The sequence below is a fragment of the Drosophila pseudoobscura genome, chromosome X, assembly GCF_009870125.1.
Source record: "Drosophila pseudoobscura strain MV-25-SWS-2005 chromosome X, UCI_Dpse_MV25, whole genome shotgun sequence".
NCBI lineage: Eukaryota > Metazoa > Arthropoda > Insecta > Diptera > Drosophilidae > Drosophila > Drosophila pseudoobscura.
In genome coordinates, this window is record NC_046683.1 from 41,932,715 (window position 1) to 41,954,316 (window position 21,602).

A 21,602-nucleotide genomic window follows, 5' to 3' on the forward strand; every position below is an offset into this window, starting at 1 on the left:
AGCTTAGATATCACTCATACGCCGCTTTGTCTGGCTGGAAGGCAGGATGGAGAATGCGGGCTGGGGCTGACGGGTCTGTTCTGCAATGATACCCTGTAGGCCACAGATAGTACACAGGGATTGCGATCGCTTAGATGTGACTGAGGCAAGCGCAAACTTTCGAATGACGGAAGGCGGAGAACTGACACTTATATGGCCTAAATTCGTTTAGGAAAGTTGCCAAATCCAAGGCTGATGCTTAGTGCAGGTACAGGATGGAGGTGGTATTGTATATTTATAGGTATATTTTCAGAACTGAGCGATATCCTATCCATCCCACAGGAGACACCAGTAGCAGCAGAAGGATTAGAAGGAGTGAAAGGAGACCAAGGAGGAGGTGCTGTTGTTCTACATCAGCATTAGTCTTTAGGCAGACATTTGCTCATCTCATCAACTCTCTGCTCTCTCTCGCTGTTCTATGTCTGTGTCTGTCTGGCCCCCCTTCTCACGCGTACATCTCCATAAGGATACCTCCTTTCATTTATTTGTAGTTGTATTTGTATTTGTTTTTGTATTTTTTTCATTAAAGTTGGCATAAAAATCTCGTTGCTGCGGCAACAAAATTCAGCAGACGACATTCCAGAGACAGAGAGTCGAACAGTTTTTCATTATTTGCCGCACACCCTATTGCCCCTGTTGCCCCTGTTGCCCCTGTTGCCCCTTCACCCTGTTACTCTGTTACCCTCTGTTGCCCCTCACCCCACACTGATTGGTGCCGGGCAATCGTGCATGAGGAGATACGAGTACGACTACGAGTATCTATGGATATATGTATCCACAGATATGTATAAATGGCACGAGTACATGGGATGTATGGTGCATGAAGTATGTGTTTGCTTATATCGTATGTGGATAATCAAAGGCAAATATTTAAACGGCAAAACACTCGTTCAAACGAGGATGGGGGAGGGGTGCAAGGGTGGGGGGGGGGGGGAGGGGGTTAAGCACACACAACACAAGAATAGCTCCAGCGAAGAACCAACGAACCCTAACAAGTCCCCCAGTGGCAGCCTGCCCCATGCCCCCACCCCGAACCCCTACTCCTGCCACTGGCTAGCGCACAGGCAACCGCCATTATCAATCTGCCTTGCCTTTCCCATCGCTTTGAGACGGAGAACACGGTACTGCACGGCACTGCACGGCACTGCACGGAGCGGCGCGGCGCGGAGCGGAGGTTTCTGTGGCAACCAGCTTTTGTGCAACAAAAGGGAGGCAGCATCAGCATCAGCAGCAGCAGCTATCTGCTGCATTGCATTCGGTTTCAAGTTCAAATTCATTAAAAATGGTTATCCAAGCAGCCCCTTCTGGTGCCTCCCCCTTCTGCCTCTCGGAGTCCTCCTCAATAGAGGAGGTCCTTATTTATGAGTTTCAATTAAAAATGTTTTTGGCGCACAATGACCTCCTGCTCCCACTCCTCCTTCTGCCTTCCTGCCACTGCCTGTGTCGTCTGTGGCCAAACATCAATTTCCGCTCAACAGGAATATGGATGTAGGATGTGGGATGACCGTGTAAGCGGAAATTTATTTTTAACATTATGACCAGAATCTGAACGCACAAGGCGAGCATGAGGATGAGATTATGACTGCCTCATAATTTGCACACATTAGGATCCTGCTAATGTCAGTTCTGTAGTTTGTCAGGCATGCGGCAAAGGAAGAAGATCGAGGAAACCACTGCCCAAGTAGCTACACAATCAAACGACGGATGTTGAGACTACTAAGGGATGATGTGGAAAGAGGCAGGGGGATGGGATGGCACTTTTGGGGAACGAACCGAAATGCAAGGCCCACTGGCCAGTGGATGGGTTCGTTCATCAGAGGAATACTTCTCACAATCGAACAAATGAGCGAATTCAGATGAATTGAAAGATGAGAAAACACTACCGCATGATAGACGATAAACATGAGATTATGTTTCGAACTCTGAGGAATATTGGAATACGAATACGATTATAGCATTGCAATTTCCATCGCCTTCCAGAGTTTGAGTGAAATGCCCCTCATATCTAGATTTTTATCATATTGTAACTCAGTAAACCCTGAGAAATTTTTATCAAAGCAGCAGGCAGCAGGCATGGAAAAGTCTGTCTGTCTGCCACTTGAAATTCATTTTATTGAAATTTGTTTAGCTCCCGAAAGGAATGTGATTTACAGAGATTTTTGCAGCGAGAGGAATGCAGGAGGGAATCGTGGAGGCAATGAGATCTGCGGCGACGGCCTTCACAGAGCTTCCAGTTTCCAGCCTCCAGAGGAATCTGCAGGCGGCAAATGCTCTTGTGCCCTGCCACAAAGGAGAATCACACGAATCACAATCAAAGAAAACAATCGATGGATGGTTAATTAAATCAAATTTTTAATGATCCCCCATTTGCTATAAACAAAGTCGATAAAATGTGTCGATTGGTGTTCTGTGCTGGCAATAATCCGTGATTTGTTGTTGTTTCTTAATGTGATCCACGATATTCAGAGCCGAGACCAGAGCCCACAGTGTCGAGTGCCGATGCCATCGACAGCAGAGCCTTCAATCTGTAAATGGAAAAGTAGAGGATTAATTCAATCCAATTCAAATCCTAATTAGGTCCCGACTCACACCAAGGTAGAGGCTGCTTATAGTTCGCTTCTTGGTTTATCTGCCCAATGAAGCTCTTGTCCAGGATGCCATCCCCTGTGCTTTCGGCCGGTTCCATCCTGCAATAGTATAGTTGTGCAAAAGCTGACGAGTTCGAGTTCGATTGCGAATGTGTGCTTGCGGTGTGGTGGTGTGGTGGTGTGGGTGTGGGTGCCTGGAGGTATCTTCCTCTCCTTTCATCCATCTGTGGAAGAGGCCTGTACAGAAACAAGGATCAGCGGATCCTGTGCCGATGGCATCGACAGCAGAGCCTTCAATCTGTAAATGGAAAAGTAGAGGATTAATTCAATCCAATTCAAATCCTAATTAGGTCCCGACTCACACCAAGGTAGAGGCTGCTTATAGTTTGCTTCTTGGTTTATCTGCCCAATGAAGCTCTTGTCCAGGATGCCATCCCCTGTGCCTTCGGCCGGTTCCATTCTGCAATAGTATAGTTGTGGTGTGGTGTGGGTGTGGGTGCCTGGAGGTATCTTCCTCTCCTTTCATCCATCTGTGGAAGAGGCCTGTACAGAAACAAGGATCAGCGGATCCTGTGCCGATGGCATCGACAGCAGAGCCTTCAATCTGTAAATGGAAAAGTAGAGAAGGATTAATTCAATCCAATTCAAATCCTAATTAGGTCCCGACTCACACCAAGGTAGAGGCTGCATATAGTTTGCTTCTTGGTTTATCTGCCCAATGAAGCTCTTGTCCAGGATGCCATCCACTGTGCTTTCGGCCGGTTCCATCCTGCAATAGTATAGTTGTGCAAAAGCGTTGACGAGTTCGAGTTCGAGTTCGAGTTCGATTGCGAATGTGTGCTTGCGGTGTGGTGGTGTGGTGGTGTGGTGGTGTGGGTGTGGGTGCCTGGAGGTATCTTCATCTCCTTTCATCCATCTGTGGAACAGGCCTGTACAGAAACAAGGATCAGCGGATCCTGTATCCTACAGGGGAGGCAGGAGAAAACCGAAAGATTAAAATCGTTGAAGAGCCTCGGCTGAGTTTTTGATTTTTCCGCGTACTTATTTTGAGAATCATTTTTAGTGTAATTTAGTTTATTTTTGTTTGATTATTTTTTTTTTAATAGTCCGGAAATTATTTTTCACTTTTTTTAAATTTGTTTGATTTAATTTTTTTCACTAAACAGAACAGAAAACAGAACACTGGAAATTTTGATGCTCCCCAGTCCAGGCCTGGGGACTGAATGAATATTTCCCAAAATATTTTCCATACCAAATTTTGTCTATGCTTTTGTTCGATTTCACAGCCTACTATATGAACATGTCTCAGTTGTCGCAGTTGGAGATCGAAGTTGGCGAAGCGAATCGAATCGAATCGATAAAAGATTAGTGCTAATCGCTGGAAATTGTTGAAGGCTCCACAGAATGCGGTTAGTTAAATACTCCCGACTGTTGCCGTTTCTGCGAGTGTCCCTAGTGCCCTCTCGATTCCATGGTGGAATCCTGCCCCTGGCCTCTCCTACCTCTTACCTCTTACCTCTTTCTACTGAAATAGGAGTACTCTCTGATGTCCAAATGGTCCAGCGTCTCCCTCTCGCTGTTAGTTTCGCACTGTCTCTGTCCGAAGGGCTCTCTACTCTCAGGCTTTCTCTTTCGCACTGGGGTGCATATGCATATGAGTATTAGAGGTGGAGTCACGAGGCGACACGGCACAGCACGACATGGCACGATGTGTGTTTGAAGGGCACGATATCTGACAGATTAAATACCGATTATCGAAGAACTGATTCCGATCCACTCTTTAAAGATTACAAAAAATGCAATCGTGTGGGAGAACTCTCGTCTCAAGCGCTCAGCCTTCTGCTGTTGTCACACGGGCCACTTGATGGGGCAGTAGTTGCACCGCCTTTTGAAGTTGCCAAAGGGGTAAAGGATCAATCGTGATAGAATCGTGTTGGATTGTCTCTGTTAGGAATGCCAATATTCCATTGGTATGGTATCCTGCGTCGCGATAATTCGGATACACGATACCATCTCTAGCGTTTCTCTCTCTTTCCCCCGCACAATAATTAATGTAATTTTATCTTTTGACTTTTGTTTTGCGTAAACAGCAGGCTTGGGAGGCTTGGGAGGCATACGGATACCCCTCCTCATGCCGACTAGAGGCGCGTGTCCATAGCCATGTGATGATGCCATAATGGCTTTCGCTCTTAGCATGTGTGTGTGTGCCTGTGCGTGTGTGTGTGTATGGCTGCGCCATTGTTGATGCTATTTTTTCGTTTTGGCAAAAAACTCCCATATAAATGGAAAACGAGAAGCGGGCGATGCGACGCGACATTTTTGCGATATGTGGAACGCTGTTGAGTCTGGGTCTCCTGAAGTGTTTACTTGGCCAGAGGGGAAGGGTCTCCAGAGAGAGAGAGAGAGAGGGGACTGAGGGGGGTGGGGGGCTGCCTTTTACAGTTGTTGTTGCTGCTAGTATTACTCTCCATGGAGTAATATTCAGCGATAACTCAGCAAAAAAGAACAAACGAGGGGGAACGTTGTGAGTTGCTGCGGAGACCGCAACTCTACAGTTATACCCGATACTAAGTCAGTATGGCTCTCCTCCGGCAGACGGCGCTACTATTAATCGAAACGACAAAGAGTGCGTGCGAGAGAGACAGAAAATCAGTCTGAGCGTGACGTCGGGCGCTGCGTAGCCACTGAAAATTGTTTTTTTTCTTTTCGGGGATAAAAATTATTCAATCTGATCCAAATTCAGCAATCTGATAGATATGGTCATTATCTATGATTCTGCGTTTTTAGTTTTCTCGAATCTGCAATATTGTGGATGCAACAGATTTTCGTTCTTTGTGGGGGTGGAAGGGGGTGGGGTGAAATTTTGAGATATACGTTTTATAGTGACATCTTAAAGGAGTGTGTGTACCAAATTTGGTTACTCTAGCCCTAATAGTCTCTGAGATTTGTGGATGCCCCAGATTTTCGTCCTTTGCGGGGGCGGAAGGGGGTGTGGCGAAACTTTGACACAAAACGGTCAAGGTCCGATATCAAAGGAGTGTGGATACCAAATTTGGTTGCTCTAGCTCTTATGGGTTCTGAGATCCTTGAACTCATATTTTACATTGGCGAAACCGACCATGAAACCTGTGTGTTAGAGAAAGACAGAGCGAGAAAGAATGAAATTGTTTTCTTGATTCTGGCTATAATAATTATACGATCTGGTTCAGATTTTGCACTCTAGAAGATATAGTCATCTTCTACGATTCTGCGTTTTTAGTTTTCTCGTATCGTTGAAATTGTGGATGCCACAGATTTTCTCCCTTTGTGGGGGCGGAAGTGGGAGGCGCAAAGTTTTGAATTATTCTTGGAGCAGTGACATATCACAGAAGTCTGGATCCAAAACATCGTTGCTCTAGCTCGTATAGTCTTTGAGCACTAGGCGCTGAAGGGGACGGACAGACGAACAGACGGACAGACGGACGGACGGACAGACGGACAGACAGACATGGCTCAATCGACTCGGCTATTGGTGCTGATCAAGAATATATATACTTTATGGGGTCGGAAAGGATTCCTTCTGGACGGTACACACATCCGGTATATTACCACAAATCTAATATACCCCAATACTCATTTTGAGTATCGGGTATAAAAACTGAAAGTAGAAAGAAAAGTGAGCAAAACTCCACCGCACACAAAGGCTCTGTGTCCTCTATTTGTATGTGTATGTGTGTGTGTGTGTGTGTTGCATGGTTTTTGTATATTTCAATAACTTAGGACCTCTGCCACCGCCACCCCGCGTTCTCTCTGAAACTCCGAATGAAACGCCAGAGGCAGAGGAGAGGCTGAGGAGGAGCCGTAGCTTAGATATCACTCATACGCCGCTTTGTCTGGCTGGAAGGCAGGATGGAGAATGCGGGCTGGGGCTGACGGGTCTGTTCTGCAATGATACCCTGTAGGCCACAGATAGTACACAGGGATTGCGATCGCTTAGATGTGACTGAGGCAAGCGCAAACTTTCGAATGACGGAAGGCGGAGAACTGACACTTATATGGCCTAAATTCGTTTAGGAAAGTTGCCAAATCCAAGGCTGATGCTTAGTGCAGGTACAGGATGGAGGTGGTATTGTATATTTATAGGTATATTTTCAGAACTGAGCGATATCCTATCCATCCCACAGGAGACACCAGTAGCAGCAGAAGGATTAGAAGGAGTGAAAGGAGACCAAGGAGGAGGTGCTGTTGTTCTACATCAGCATTAGTCTTTAGGCAGACATTTGCTCATCTCATCAACTCTCTGCTCTCTCTCGCTGTTCTATGTCTGTGTCTGTCTGGCCCCCCTTCTCACGCGTACATCTCCATAAGGATACCTCCTTTCATTTATTTGTAGTTGTATTTGTATTTGTTTTTGTATTTTTTTCATTAAAGTTGGCATAAAAATCTCGTTGCTGCGGCAACAAAATTCAGCAGACGACATTCCAGAGACAGAGAGTCGAACAGTTTTTCATTATTTGCCGCACACCCTATTGCCCCTGTTGCCCCTGTTGCCCCTGTTGCCCCTTCACCCTGTTACTCTGTTACCCTCTGTTGCCCCTCACCCCACACTGATTGGTGCCGGGCAATCGTGCATGAGGAGATACGAGTACGACTACGAGTATCTATGGATATATGTATCCACAGATATGTATAAATGGCACGAGTACATGGGATGTATGGTGCATGAAGTATGTGTTTGCTTATATCGTATGTGGATAATCAAAGGCAAATATTTAAACGGCAAAACACTCGTTCAAACGAGGATGGGGGAGGGGTGCAAGGGTGGGGGGGGGGAGGGGGTTAAGCACACACAACACAAGAATAGCTCCAGCGAAGAACCAACGAACCCTAACAAGTCCCCCAGTGGCAGCCTGCCCCATGCCCCCACCCCGAACCCCTACTCCTGCCACTGGCTAGCGCACAGGCAACCGCCATTATCAATCTGCCTTGCCTTTCCCATCGCTTTGAGACGGAGAACACGGTACTGCACGGCACTGCACGGCACTGCACGGAGCGGCGCGGCGCGGAGCGGAGGTTTCTGTGGCAACCAGCTTTTGTGCAACAAAAGGGAGGCAGCATCAGCATCAGCAGCAGCAGCTATCTGCTGCATTGCATTCGGTTTCAAGTTCAAATTCATTAAAAATGGTTATCCAAGCAGCCCCTTCTGGTGCCTCCCCCTTCTGCCTCTCGGAGTCCTCCTCAATAGAGGAGGTCCTTATTTATGAGTTTCAATTAAAAATGTTTTTGGCGCACAATGACCTCCTGCTCCCACTCCTCCTTCTGCCTTCCTGCCACTGCCTGTGTCGTCTGTGGCCAAACATCAATTTCCGCTCAACAGGAATATGGATGTAGGATGTGGGATGACCGTGTAAGCGGAAATTTATTTTTAACATTATGACCAGAATCTGAACGCACAAGGCGAGCATGAGGATGAGATTATGACTGCCTCATAATTTGCACACATTAGGATCCTGCTAATGTCAGTTCTGTAGTTTGTCAGGCATGCGGCAAAGGAAGAAGATCGAGGAAACCACTGCCCAAGTAGCTACACAATCAAACGACGGATGTTGAGACTACTAAGGGATGATGTGGAAAGAGGCAGGGGGATGGGATGGCACTTTTGGGGAACGAACCGAAATGCAAGGCCCACTGGCCAGTGGATGGGTTCGTTCATCAGAGGAATACTTCTCACAATCGAACAAATGAGCGAATTCAGATGAATTGAAAGATGAGAAAACACTACCGCATGATAGACGATAAACATGAGATTATGTTTCGAACTCTGAGGAATATTGGAATACGAATACGATTATAGCATTGCAATTTCCATCGCCTTCCAGAGTTTGAGTGAAATGCCCCTCATATCTAGATTTTTATCATATTGTAACTCAGTAAACCCTGAGAAATTTTTATCAAAGCAGCAGGCAGCAGGCATGGAAAAGTCTGTCTGTCTGCCACTTGAAATTCATTTTGTTGAAATTTGTTTAGCTCCCGAAAGGAATGTGATTTACAGAGATTTTTGCAGCGAGAGGAATGCAGGAGGGAATCGTGGAGGCAATGAGATCTGCGGCGACGGCCTTCACAGAGCTTCCAGTTTCCAGCCTCCAGAGGAATCTGCAGGCGGCAAATGCTCTTGTGCCCTGCCACAAAGGAGAATCACACGAATCACAATCAAAGAAAACAATCGATGGATGGTTAATTAAATCAAATTTTTAATGATCTTAACCATTTGCTATAAACAAAGTCGATAAAATGTGTCGATTGGTGTTCTGTGCTGGCAATAATCCGTGATTTGTTGTTGTTTCTTAATGTGATCCACGATATTCAGAGCCGAGACCAGAGCCCACAGTGTCGAGTGCCGATGCCATCGACAGCAGAGCCTTCAATCTGTAAATGGAAAAGTAGAGGATTAATTCAATCCAATTCAAATCCTAATTAGGTCCCGACTCACACCAAGGTAGAGGCTGCTTATAGTTCGCTTCTTGGTTTATCTGCCCAATGAAGCTCTTGTCCAGGATGCCATCCCCTGTGCTTTCGGCCGGTTCCATCCTGCAATAGTATAGTTGTGCAAAAGCTGACGAGTTCGAGTTCGATTGCGAATGTGTGCTTGCGGTGTGGTGGTGTGGTGGTGTGGGTGTGGGTGCCTGGAGGTATCTTCCTCTCCTTTCATCCATCTGTGGAAGAGGCCTGTACAGAAACAAGGATCAGCGGATCCTGTGCCGATGGCATCGACAGCAGAGCCTTCAATCTGTAAATGGAAAAGTAGAGAAGGATTAATTCAATCCAATTCAAATCCTAATTAGGTCCCGACTCACACCAAGGTAGAGGCTGCTTATAGTTTGCTTCTTGGTTTATCTGCCCAATGAAGCTCTTGTCCAGGATGCCATCCCCTGTGCTTTCGGCCGGTTCCATCCTGCAATAGTATAGTTGTGCAAAAGCTGACGAGTTCGAGTTCGATTGCGAATGTGTGCTTGCGGTGTGGTGGTGTGGTGGTGTGGGTGTGGGTGCCTGGAGGTATCTTCATCTCCTTTCATCCATCTGTGGAACAGGCCTGTACAGAAACAAGGATCAGCGGATCCTGTATCCTACAGGGGAGGCAGGAGAAAACCGAAAGATTAAAATCGTTGAAGAGCCTCGGCTGAGTTTTTTATTTTTCCGCGTACTTATTTTGAGAATCATTTTTAGTGTAATTTAGTTTATTTTTGATTGATTTTTTTTTTTTTAAGAGACCGGAAATTATTTTTCACTTTTTTTAAATTTGTTTGATTTAATTTTTTTCACTAAACAGAACAGAAAACAGAACACTGGAAATTTTGATGCTCCCCAGTCCAGGCCTGGGGACCGAATGAATATTTCCCAAAATATTTTCCATACCATATTTTGTCTATGCTTTTGATCGATTTCACAGCCTACTATATGAACACATATGTATCTCAGTTGTGAAATCCGGTGCGCATTTTCGGGTTTAGTGTCAGATCGGAGATAGCCTTGCAGATCCTTTCATCTGTGTACGAGTATGTTTCTAAATTTTGAGGCCTTTGGCTTGGGGATGGGGATGGCTGATTGTTAGTATGGTGTGGTGTGGTGCACCATCTAAGGGAAAACATACAATCGCTGCAAACGAGTTTCCATTTGCATTTGCCTTTGTCTTTCCCTCTTCCCTTCTTGCTTCTCCCTTCTCACCATTCCCTTCAATTAAATGCCAACAAATTGGAAATTGAAATGCAAATCAAATTAGTTGCAAACAAATGCTAATGGCGCCTCCCCGCCCGCAACCCAATCTTCTTTTTATTTCCGACAGCTGCCATTCAGTGAAGCCCAACAAGCGACGCAGCAACCTGCAGCAGCAGCAGCAGCAGCAGCAGCAGCAGCGGCAGCACCGCCCCTACCGCCGCCACCGCTTTGCCCGGTTCCCTCGGCCACTTTGCCCATTCAGCAGCCGCCAACGGCAGCGGCAGCATCTGCAGCAGCAGCAACCCAGCAGCAGCAGCAGCAGCAGCAGCTGAACAACAACAACACGAACATCGGCAACCACTCGGTGCACCAGCAGCAGCAGCAGCACCTCCACAACAACACCACCAACAACAACAACACGTTGCCAGTTGGGGCACAACAAGTGCAGCATCAGCAGCTACAGCAGCGTGCAACATTGCAACATCCGCCGCTGCCCAACAGCAACATCAAGCAGGCCTCAGTGAAGCTTATCGAAGGCTACTCCGATCCGAAGGACACGCGCCACCAGAGCGGCAACGGCCACCACAAGAAGGTGTACCACAAGAAGGCCAAGCGCCGCACGGCCCCGAGCCACAAGCGCCACCAACAGCAGCAGCAGCAGCAACAGCAGCCGCAGCAGTTGCAACATACATTGCCCACGCCGCGCAGCGCCCAACTGCATCTGCAGCAGCTGCAGCGGCATTCCACGTACAACAACAACAACGACCAGCAGCACCAGCGGAAGGATAAACGGAACAGCCACTACGATTCGGGTGAGTGTGAGTGTGCCCCCCGAGGCACGAGGCCCGAGGCTGCGTACCAGCAGAAGGGACAAATTGATGGGGGCGGGGAGGGGGCATTCTTTTAATTATAAGAACAAAATAGCTGTCTGCCCCACCCTCGAATAACTTGCGAGTATTCCAAGATACTTGCAACCAAATGAAAAGTTGTCGAGGTTCATTAGGCGCGTAACTAGTTGAGGAGCGGAAAAGCGGAAAAGTGAAGGAGCAGCAGGAGTAGGAGCACGAGCAGGCCTCGGCCTGAAGGCCAAGGCATAGACATTGGCCTCTTAACAGGCTGGAGGCAGGAGGCAGGAGGCAGGAGGCAGGTGCCACCTTAAGTGGATGGCAATTAAGTGGAGCCTCAGCCCGAGCCCGAGCCCAAGATGCGGTGCAAGTTTCTCGCCTGCGATGCAGACACTTTTGCCGCAGAGGCAGCTTCGATTAGCCAAGCGGAAAATGGAAAATGGCAGGCTCTCCTCTGCTCTGCTCTTTCCTGGGGCCAGAGTCAGACTAAGTGTCATTCAGGACTTTGCATTAGAATGGAAGGATACTAGGAGAAGGATGGGGGCTGCTTTGGGGTTTAACCAACCGCCAAATAGACTACTGCGGCAGCGACGACGTGGCTCAAGGCCACAGTTGCCACAGGGCCGCCATGCCGCAGTGCCGTCTCCGTTGCTCCACGACTTAATTAGAAACTGTCAGCGATGTCAGCAGTGTGTTAACTTTCTCCCTTTCTTCTCCCCCCGCAGACTCCTCTGCGCCCAAGTCCTCCGACGAGGAGGCGGACATAGACGAGGAGGCCGATCAGCCGCAGCAGCAACAGCCACAGCCACAGCAGGCTCCATCCCAGGCTGCAGCGCCGGGAACAACTCCTGGAGCGGTGGTTCTCAATTCGCCGGACTCCATATCGGACGATCTGGTGCGCCCGCTGCCGCCCCAACTGCAGCGGAGTCCACGAAAGCTGACCGTCGCCCCGGCAGCAGAGTACAGCAAGCGCCAGCCTTCACCCTACTACTACTCCGATCTTCTCAAGAGCCGCGACAAGGACAAGGACAGGGACAAGGACAAGGAGGCCAAGCAGAAGTGCCGCCAGTCGACGGCCAGCGAGCCGCCGCAGCTGAGAGCGGAGCTTCCGTGCCTGGGTGGTTACCGCAAGAGCTCCAGCTTGGATGTGCCCCAGCAGGAGCACGGAGAGGAGCCGCAGCCATCAGGAGCAGCAGCAGCAGCAGCAGGAGTAGGAGATAGCGACCAGGACAACGACAACAAGGACAACAACGACGACAACAACGACAACAACGAGCAAAGGGAGGTCGAGGGAGTCCGAGAGGGAGAGGAGCGGACAGAGGACAACGATCATCTCGAGGAGGAAGAGGAGTCCGAGGAGGCACCCGGCGGCGACCAGTCGACGCCCAAGCGCTACAGCTTCACGGAGGAGGGTGTGCACATCATCCGGTGCGAGACGCCCAGCACCAGCACCTCGGAGGAGTCCGACTGCAGCGAGTGCCTCAAGCGGCGCGAGTGGCATGCCCGGGCTCTGGCCCTAGTCCGCAAGACCTGCAACGTCCAGCCGCGCCACCACTCCCAGTCCCATCCCGATCCATCGACTGGGAGCGAGCTCCAGCTGCAGCTGCAACACTGCGACGCCGGCGAGGGGGAACTGCTCAAGTGCTGTCCCCCGCCTCCTGCGAGCGCCAACGCCCCGAATCCCACAGCCGCGACCCGCGACCCAGCAGAGCCTTCGGCGCCGATGCCACCGCACCGTCTGCTCGGACCAGCAGCCGTGTGCGGAGCCTGTGTAGCCGCCCCCCCAGCCGGAGCCGGAGGAGGAGCTGGAGGTGGACTGAGCGATGAGCCGGAGGAGGAGCTCGAGGAGTACTTCCGGCCGCGCAGCATCTTCTACGTGCATCCGCATGGCGTGCACGAGTGCGCCGAGTGCGCCCCGATCCCAATCCCGATCCCGCTGCCCCTGCCGCTGCCACTGGCCCGTCCCGAGAAGCTGCCACTGAGCCTCAGCGGACACTCAGCCGCGCAGTCCGTCAACACGCTCGATCTCTACGGGGACGACGAGCGCGAGGAGGAGGACGACGACGACGACGACGACGACGACGACGAGGACGACCCGGACTCGGACATAATGACCAGCCGCAGGCGGCAGATCTACGAGACGGCCTTCGACTGCAAGATAGCCAAGTCGGATGACGACCTGGACGAGGTGGACCGCATCACCAACCACTCGGTGCTCCTCCAGCTGAGCAACGGCAACGGCAACAGCGAGACCGTCGCGGCGGCTACGGCTGCAGCCTCGGCCGCCAAGGCCAAGAGCCGCCTCGAGTGCAAGCGAACAAAGAACTCCAAGAACCAGGCCCTCCAGGAGCAGAACAGCGATGGCCATGGCCACGCCCACGTCCAGGTGCATCAGGTGCAGGCGGAACTGGGAAATCTGCAGCTCGAGGATCGGGATCACCAGAATCAGAACCAGAGCAGCGACCCAGTGGCGGTGGCGGCGCCGGTAGGAAGTGGAGCCAGTGCCTCCAGCACGCAGCAGCTGCCGGTGCGGGGCTACACGCCCTCCCCGCCCTCGACGGCGCCACTGCCTATGAAATTTCCCGGAAAGCAGGAGCGCTACATGAACAGCATCAAAAGCGCCCCCAACCTGCCCGCCGCCAATCCGGCGCATCCGCGACTGCGCGACCTGCGCCTTCCCCTCCAGGGGATGCGTCTCCAGCAGCCGCAGCAGCAGCAGCTGTGCGCCTCCAGTAACGACAACAGCCTCACCGACAGCGCCTACGTCAATCCGCCCTCGACCAACTCGAACTCCGCCTCGGCCGGGGCCTCGGCCTCCGCTTCAGTGTCCGTCACCGCTTCCGCCTCGGCTGCCGCCCGGCGGCCGCGCTCCTTTGTGCTGGAGTCGGGTCGAGTCCTGGAACTGCGGCGCAGCGCCCAGCCCCACCCGCAGCAGCAACGCCAGCACCACCACCACCACCATCATCATGCCGCAGGCGTATCGGCCGGACGTCGCACCCGCCATGGCCACGGCCACGGCCAGGCGCAGGGCCAGGGGCACAACTACAGCTCCACGGAGTCCATAGCCACCTCGAGCAGCGGGGGCAGCATGGAGTCGCTGCGCTCGAGCACCAGCGAGGGCAACCGGAGCACATCAAGCTCGGAGTCGCGCCACTCGAGCTCCCTCAGCTCTCACAGCTCGGAGAGCGGCAGCTGCAGCTCCAGCGTGGCCTACCCGCTGCGGCCGGCGCCGCTCCTGCTACACTCCAAGCTGCACATCCTCAGTCCCATCTCGGACAAGTCCTCGCAGGAGCCGGCCTCGGCCAGTGCCTCCGAACAGTCGCAGCAGCCGTCCCAGACCCCGTCGCAGGCCCCAGTCCAGGAGGAGCACGAGGCCCTCGTGGCGGGCACCTCCACCTCCACCTCCGCCGGCGCCGGCGCCACCTCCGCTCCGCTTTCGTCCAAGCAGCAGCGCAACCAGCGGGGAGGAGGAGCGGCGCCCAACAAGGCGCTGCTGCACCTGGCCGACGAGCTGCTCGGCTCCGACAGCGGCATCTCGCTCCACTCGCGGGAGGAGGGCAAGCCGCCGCCGGCCCTGGCCCTGCAGCGCCTCACGCTGCCCAAGCTGCAGCTCATTGGAGCAGAGCCCACCAGCCAGGGAGCAGGCGGCGTATCCTCGGCAGCAGGAAGCTCGGGCACGGGCACTACTGCCGGTGGAGGCGGAGGATCTGCATCAGCATCAGGATCGGGCAACGTTGGCATACCGCAGGAGCTGCGCGACCTGCCCTTCGACATGCCAAAGCTGCGGCGCCGCAAGACGCTGCAGCAGGAGGCGGCCTGCACCTCCGGCAGCGCCACCTCGGTGGACCTCGGCGAGCTGCCCTTCGACATGCCCAAATTGCGGCGGCGCCTGCGCGCCAACCAGGCGGAGATCAACAACCTGCTGATGCACAGCACCGAGTCCAGTGGCATCTCGCAGGCCTCCTCCAGCCACTCGATGCGGGAGGATCAGAAGTTGGCCAGCAAGCTGGGTAGGATATAGCCATCGATAACGCATATCATTCTCCCACTCACTCTCACACTGCACACTTTGTACCCCCAGATACAGCCCTGTTCCGGCAGAACCTTACGCTGAATCTGAACGAGCCGCGGCAGGCCACCAAACAGTTCGGCAGCCTCGACCTGCGGGGCCTCAACAGCACCAAGGAGCTGAACATGAATCTCTGCCAGGGCTATGTGACGGCCGTGGATCTGATTGATGTCAGCATACCACTGGAGCGGCAGGGGTAAGGGATACAGAGATGCTACTGCTATCAGTCGAATGAATCTCGATCCTAATCGCGTGAATATTTTGGCATTTCATTGCAGTTGGTACCACGGCGCCATTACGCGCATCGAGGCGGAGACGACGCTCCGTCCGCTGTCGGAGGGCTCCTTTCTGGTGCGGAACTGCGAGTCCACCAAGCAGGATTACTCCCTCTCTCTCAAGTGAGTGTGTGTGTGGTCCACGACCCAATGAGTACTGTGACCCCAAGGCTAATCGTTCTCTATCTCCGTTTGTGCCACCAGGGGAGCCAAGGGCTTCATGCATATGCGGATTCAGCGCAACGAAACGGGCCAGTACATCCTGGGCCAGTTCAGTCGTCCCTTCGATACAGTGCCGGACATGATCCGTCACTTCTGCCTCAACCGGCTGCCAGTGCGCGGTGCCGAGCACATGTGTCTGATCGAGCCGGTCATTGCGCAGCTGCTCTAGAAGGGAGGTCCTCGTGGTCCCAGTGGAGGAGCAGCAGTCATCGCGATGATCATCGCGGAAGGAAACCAAACAGAATTACATATTAATAGCATATAGAGGATATAAAGGATATAAAACATACGTATGCACTAGTTATATGCGTATATGCGATATGCGATATGCGATAGTTTTAAACGCAACTTGCAATTCTTTTTCTTCCCATGTTTTTTTTTTGTTTGTTGTTTTTGCATCAAGTCTTTGTATATCGGATAAACGATCTACGAAACAGCAAGAAACACCACCCCCTCCCACACCACCCCTCTGACACACAAACACAAACTATTGTAGTTTAGCGTTTAAAGTACGTAGCACATTCAGACAATACCAGCAAATGACAAAAAAAAACAAAACAAAAAAACAGAACGATATTTATATAGAAGGCATATATACAAGCATGACATGATGATATATACAACCATATATAGTATATTCACGTATATATATACATATATATTGATATTGATATTGATATAAAAGAGCACGTGACAACCGTTGCTAGATGTAGTACAGTGCGGACACACATACGATACGATACGGTACAGAGAAGAACGAGAACAACATTTTTTTAGATGTGTTTACACAGACAGCAGCAACAGCAGCAGCAGTAGGATAGGATAGGACTACTCCTGAAAGAAGGAGTAGCCAAAAGAGAGCAATTCACGTTTAGCTAGAGGTTTATCGTAGATCGTACACAGATCGTACTAAAAATCGATCGATACTTAAGCAACTTAAGAAACTTTCTGTAGCACACACTCCACACACCAAACACACTTCTTACACACCCATGCCGAGCAGGAGCAGGAGCAGGAGCCCCCCTCTGGCTGTATTTAGGTTGCGATTTCCGTGTGGCATGGGGGCACGGATCATCGCTTAGGGCACGATTACTAAGAACTAAGAACAGTTTCCAGTTTCAGCAAGCAACTATAAAAATTTGTTGATTAATTTTATGTTACGACGAGGAAAAGGAAAACAGAGACGAGTGCGGGAACGAGAACGAATCTTAAATATGTATATCTACGAGTAACGAGTAACGAGTAACTTTAGCATGGAGGAGCCATTGTGTCATTTTTTTTTTGTCTTAGCTGTAGGTCAGAGGTAGGGTAGAGTAGAGGAGGACTCTCTCGTACGCAGAAGTATGACGCTCAAAGCGCTTTCGGTTGATGGATCGAATCGATGAATGAATGAATGTAGATGGAGAGATGGATAATGGATGATGGATGATAGATGGACGGGGCAAGGATATAGCAACGCATATGAAAAGTCGGTTTTAAGTGTTAGTTTCTAATTGAGGGGAGTGCAAGTGCAAGTGCAAGTGCAGGTGCGAACGAAGGGCAAAACTATATATATACATATGTATTATGAAAGCTAACAAATGATATATATACTTACTATTTATATTTCTATATATATACACGATATTAAAGAGCAGTCAATGGTTTTTTGGTTCCAGTTCCAAGAGAAGCAAAGTGTCAGTGTCAGTGCCAGTGGCAGTGCCAGGGTCTCTCCCCAGTGTCTGTCCCAGTGTCAGTGTCAGTGTCAGGATCTAACTAATTATTGTTTCTGGCAGTTTATGTTCTGTACCACCTTTGTACCGCCGAGCATTACGAGTATATTATTATATTGTATTGTATATACGTGTACGAGTATTTGTGCAACAACTGATTTCCAGTCACTTAGTCACTTATCCAGAGCTATATGTTTTCTATATGTGTGCCAAAGTATTACTTACGCTAGTCCTATGATGTATCTTAATTTCGATATGTTGATTGTTTGTTGCCTAATTTCTAATCCCACGCAATCCGATGCAGTGCAATATACGTTTACCATTAACAAACCTTTTTGACTAATTTGTGACTAGTTTATGATTAGCTCTAAGTTTTCCAAGCGAGTACGAGTACGATATCAAGACCACATTCCCCATTCCTGCTTGCAAGGCGAGTCGAGGCGAGGCGATAGTTTTCCCCATTTTCCGCACTCCTTTGCACCTGGCCAACGTGTGTATAGTACGTGTCGGTTAAGAAAGCTGCGTCAATTTGTAAACGGCTTTTGTAAATATACAAGGAATACATACATACATATACATATACACACCAGAAAACACTTGAGAGTACGGCTCATGCGTATGCATGCGAGTCAGTACGATTTTATTTGCAATACAACCTTTAAGCGTAAGATTTCAACTTCACATAGTACGAGTAGCAGAGTATACAGATCCATCTGTTGCATCGCGAACAGGCAACAGCACCCTATAACAATAGCATACCATTCCAAATCATACCACATCACACCATACTATACCATAGCGATGTATTTGAGGCTTCCGTAGCATTAAAGAACGAACCAACACCAACCATAGTAGAACCTCAGGGGGAAACGGATATCTGCCATGCTGGGATCCACAGGTTCCCAGAAGACAGCACCGCACCCCACAGCACACATCCGTTCTTCTCCGATGAGTGTTGATCAAACATTCGTTTCCGTTTCCGTTGTGTATAAATGTACTTAACCGTGTACTCTAACTATCTCTCTCTTTCTATCTATGGCACCCAAATAGTATCTGATATCTGATTAATTCAAAAAAGTGCAGAGCGAATACATAATTAAACACGATGAACAGCAACAAATTTAACAAACAGAAACCCTAAAACAAACCAAAACAACAACAAAAACAACAGCAACAAATGAAACAAAGAAAATGTATTTAATAAAAATAAATATAAAAATTTCCAAAAAAAAAGGAGTCATATATTTTTCATATTCCTAAAAAAAGGATACAACTACATTATTTCGGGGCAACAGTTGTGGCAGTCGGTAGTCGGTAGTTTTCTGAAAACCAAAAAAGTTGCCACAACAACAACAGTAGGTCGGTGTCCGATCACGAAAAGACATACCACGTCCAGTTCGACTAACATTCAGCCGAGATATACAGAGATACACACATATTTCCAACAAAATATCATTGAAAATGATTGCTTTCCAAAAACCCTTTTGCTTCCGCTGAAACCAACCTTCAAATCACTTTTTCGACTCTTCTGAAACACTCCTCTGTTTTTTTGGGGGAAATATCAAACTACGATGTATCTCACGAGAAAAATTGTTCTTGGCGGCCAACTATTCATGCAATATTACATGTATCTTGATCGCGTTAACACCCAAAAATGCCTCACTTTTCCGGTACAGCTTAATGTCCTTTTGGAACATGAATTTAGTCCGAGTTCTATACGAACAGGCAGCCGAATCGATTCTGTGGGATTCGGTATTCGCTTCGTTTGGTCAGTTAGAAGCAGATGTTCTCATTTGTACCGGGCCAGATTGTAAAATTTCTGTATTTTTTTCGCGCTCACTCTCCATTTGATTTTCTGGTGGAGAGAATGAGAAAGCAACACCCGAGCTTGCTAGTGTTTTGCTCTTTCTTCTGTCTGTTACGTGCGTTTTCTTGCCTTACGCTGAAAAAACTGAATTTCAGATTCAAGAGAAAAATATTCGTTAAACATTTTGTTCAGCAAAAAAAAAGCAAAATGTGCATACCCAAAGGCACACCACACGAACGTAGTATGTTTTAAGTCATTGCAGAGACTGCTAACGAATTTTGCTGAATCCTATGGTAACGTCCCATGGTAACTAAACAGTCGGGCAAACAGGGCTTGTTCGCAGAAGGACCTATTTACCAGGATCGGGAGGTTCCCATGACGCCAATCGGTTGGCAGGACTCCCTTTGGGTTACGCAAGGAGATGAAAAGAAAGGAAAAAGGAGAGAAAAAGAAAAATTAAAGATGAAAATGGGTAAATTTCAAATCCATTTTTCAGTTTACTTCCGTTTAAAGAGCCTTTCCATCGGTACTTTTAATTGACCAGTAAATTTATTCGATAAATGAAGCAATTTTCTATAGGATTGGGTAATTTTTAAGGTAGTTCTATTGCATTATTTTTAAATATTTTACACATATGTAGACGCTTAGTGGAAGCGGCAGTATGAAAAACCTCCGTAATCCGCACTTCACATGACTTTTTTGCGACATTTTTAAAAACATTGAGTTGTTTTATTTTAATCAATTAGAAGTTTGATGCTGATCCCTATTGGGGTCATAGCTGGGGGTCGCATTGGCATTTAAACGTGATTTTTACATTCCAGAAAGCATGAGTACGCCATGCCCAAAAGTATGCCATGTTTTAATAAACGTGGAAGTGCTTTTTTGCCATGTGTGCCATGATAAAGAAATTGCGTAAATGCATTATCCTTACTTTCCCTGATGTCAATCTGATTTCAAGCGATCGGGGATAGTATACCGATCAGGAAAAGGTACAACATGTCCAGATCAGACCAGAAACTGAAGAGTTATCATATATTTGATCAGCAGAATCTGAAAATCAAATATCTCGGTTTTGAGCGCCACCAAATTGAGGGTTTTTATACCCGATACTCAAAATGAGTATTGGGGTATATTAGATTTGTGGTAAAAGTGGATGTGTGTAACGTCCAGAAGGAATCGTTTCCGACCCCATAAAGTATATATATTCTTGATCAGCATCAATAGCCGAGTCGATTGAGCCATGTCTGTCTGTCCGTTTGTCCGTCCGTCCGTCTGTCCGTCCCCTTCAGCGCCTAATGCTCAAAGACTATAAGAGCTAGAGCAACGATGTTTTGGATCCAGACTTCTGTGATATGTCACTGCTACAAAAATATTTCAAAACTTTGCCCCGCCCACCTCCGCCCCCACAAAGGGCGAAAATCTGTGGCATCCACAATTTTAAAGATACAAGAAAACCAAAAACGCAGAATCGTAGAGAATGACCATATCTTTTAGACTACAGAATCTGAATTGGATCGTATTACTATTATAGCCAGCATCAAGAAAACAATTTCATTTTTTCTCGCCCTGTCTCTCTCTAACACACACGTAGCATAGGCGGCTTTGCTTAGAGTAAAACATTAGCGCCTAGATCTCAGAGACTATAAAAGCTAGAGCAACCAAATTTGGTATCCACACTCCTAATATATCGGACCGAGACGAGTTTGTTTCAAAATTTCGCCACACCCCCTTCCGCCCCCGCAAAGGATGCAAATCTGGGGATATTCACAAATCTCAGAGACTATTAAAGCTAGAGTAACCAAATTTGGTATCCACACTTCTGTTAGATCTCACTATAAAACGTATATCTCAAAATTTCGCCACACCCCCTTCCGCCCCCACAAAGGACGAAAATCTGTTGCATCCACAATATTGCAGATTCGAGAAAATTAAAAACGCACAATCATAGATAGCGACCATATCTATCAGATTGCTGAATCTGGATCAGATCAGATCATTTTTATAGCGAAAGGAAACAAATCAATTTGCAGTGGCTACGCAGCGCCCGACGTCACGCTCAGACTGATTTTCTGTCTCTCTCGCACGCACTCTTTGTCGTTTCGATTAATAGTAGCGCCGTCTGCCGGAGGAGAGCCATACTGACTAAGTATCGGGTATAACTGTAGAGTTGCGGTCTCCGCAGCAACTCACAACGTTCCCCCTCGTTGTTCTTAGATATTGGTGGATATTCTTCATATTTAAGTTATATGGCATAGCTCTGACATTTCTTGTCCGTCCTGGGTGAAATCATCATTGGAAAACGAAATATTCAGTCACAAATGATCTGCATAGATCCACAGAATAAATTATGCAT

General features: G+C 48.6%; 1 protein-coding gene and 1 long non-coding RNA gene across 3 annotated transcripts in view; one reads left to right on the top strand and one right to left on the bottom strand.

Moving 5' to 3' along the window:
- The window catches only part of hwt (SH2 domain-containing adapter heavyweight), an 85,060-nt gene extending 66,459 nt beyond the window's left edge, over positions 1-18,601 (top strand). The window contains exons 6-10 of the mRNA XM_002133516.3: positions 10,447-11,131; positions 11,890-15,174; positions 15,246-15,429; positions 15,512-15,631; positions 15,713-18,601. Coding sequence (XP_002133552.3) covers positions 10,447-11,131; positions 11,890-15,174; positions 15,246-15,429; positions 15,512-15,631; positions 15,713-15,899 — 4,461 coding nt within the window. The 3' untranslated portion in view covers positions 15,900-18,601. The remainder of the gene's footprint in view (positions 1-10,446; positions 11,132-11,889; positions 15,175-15,245; positions 15,430-15,511; positions 15,632-15,712) is intronic.
- LOC26532657 (uncharacterized) lies at positions 2,477-9,997 on the bottom strand. Of its 2 annotated transcripts, XR_004470177.1 has the most exons (6): positions 9,809-9,997; positions 9,461-9,730; positions 9,097-9,393; positions 2,990-3,231; positions 2,629-2,925; positions 2,477-2,564 (listed from the first exon to the last, which is right to left on the bottom strand). It is a non-coding gene; the product is annotated as an uncharacterized lncRNA (long non-coding RNA). The 2 variants fall into 2 exon arrangements; XR_004470178.1 differs by lacking the exons at positions 9,097-9,393; positions 9,461-9,730; positions 9,809-9,997 and adding exons at positions 3,299-3,590; positions 3,669-3,858.
- Positions 18,602-21,602: the final 3,001 nt, after the last annotated feature.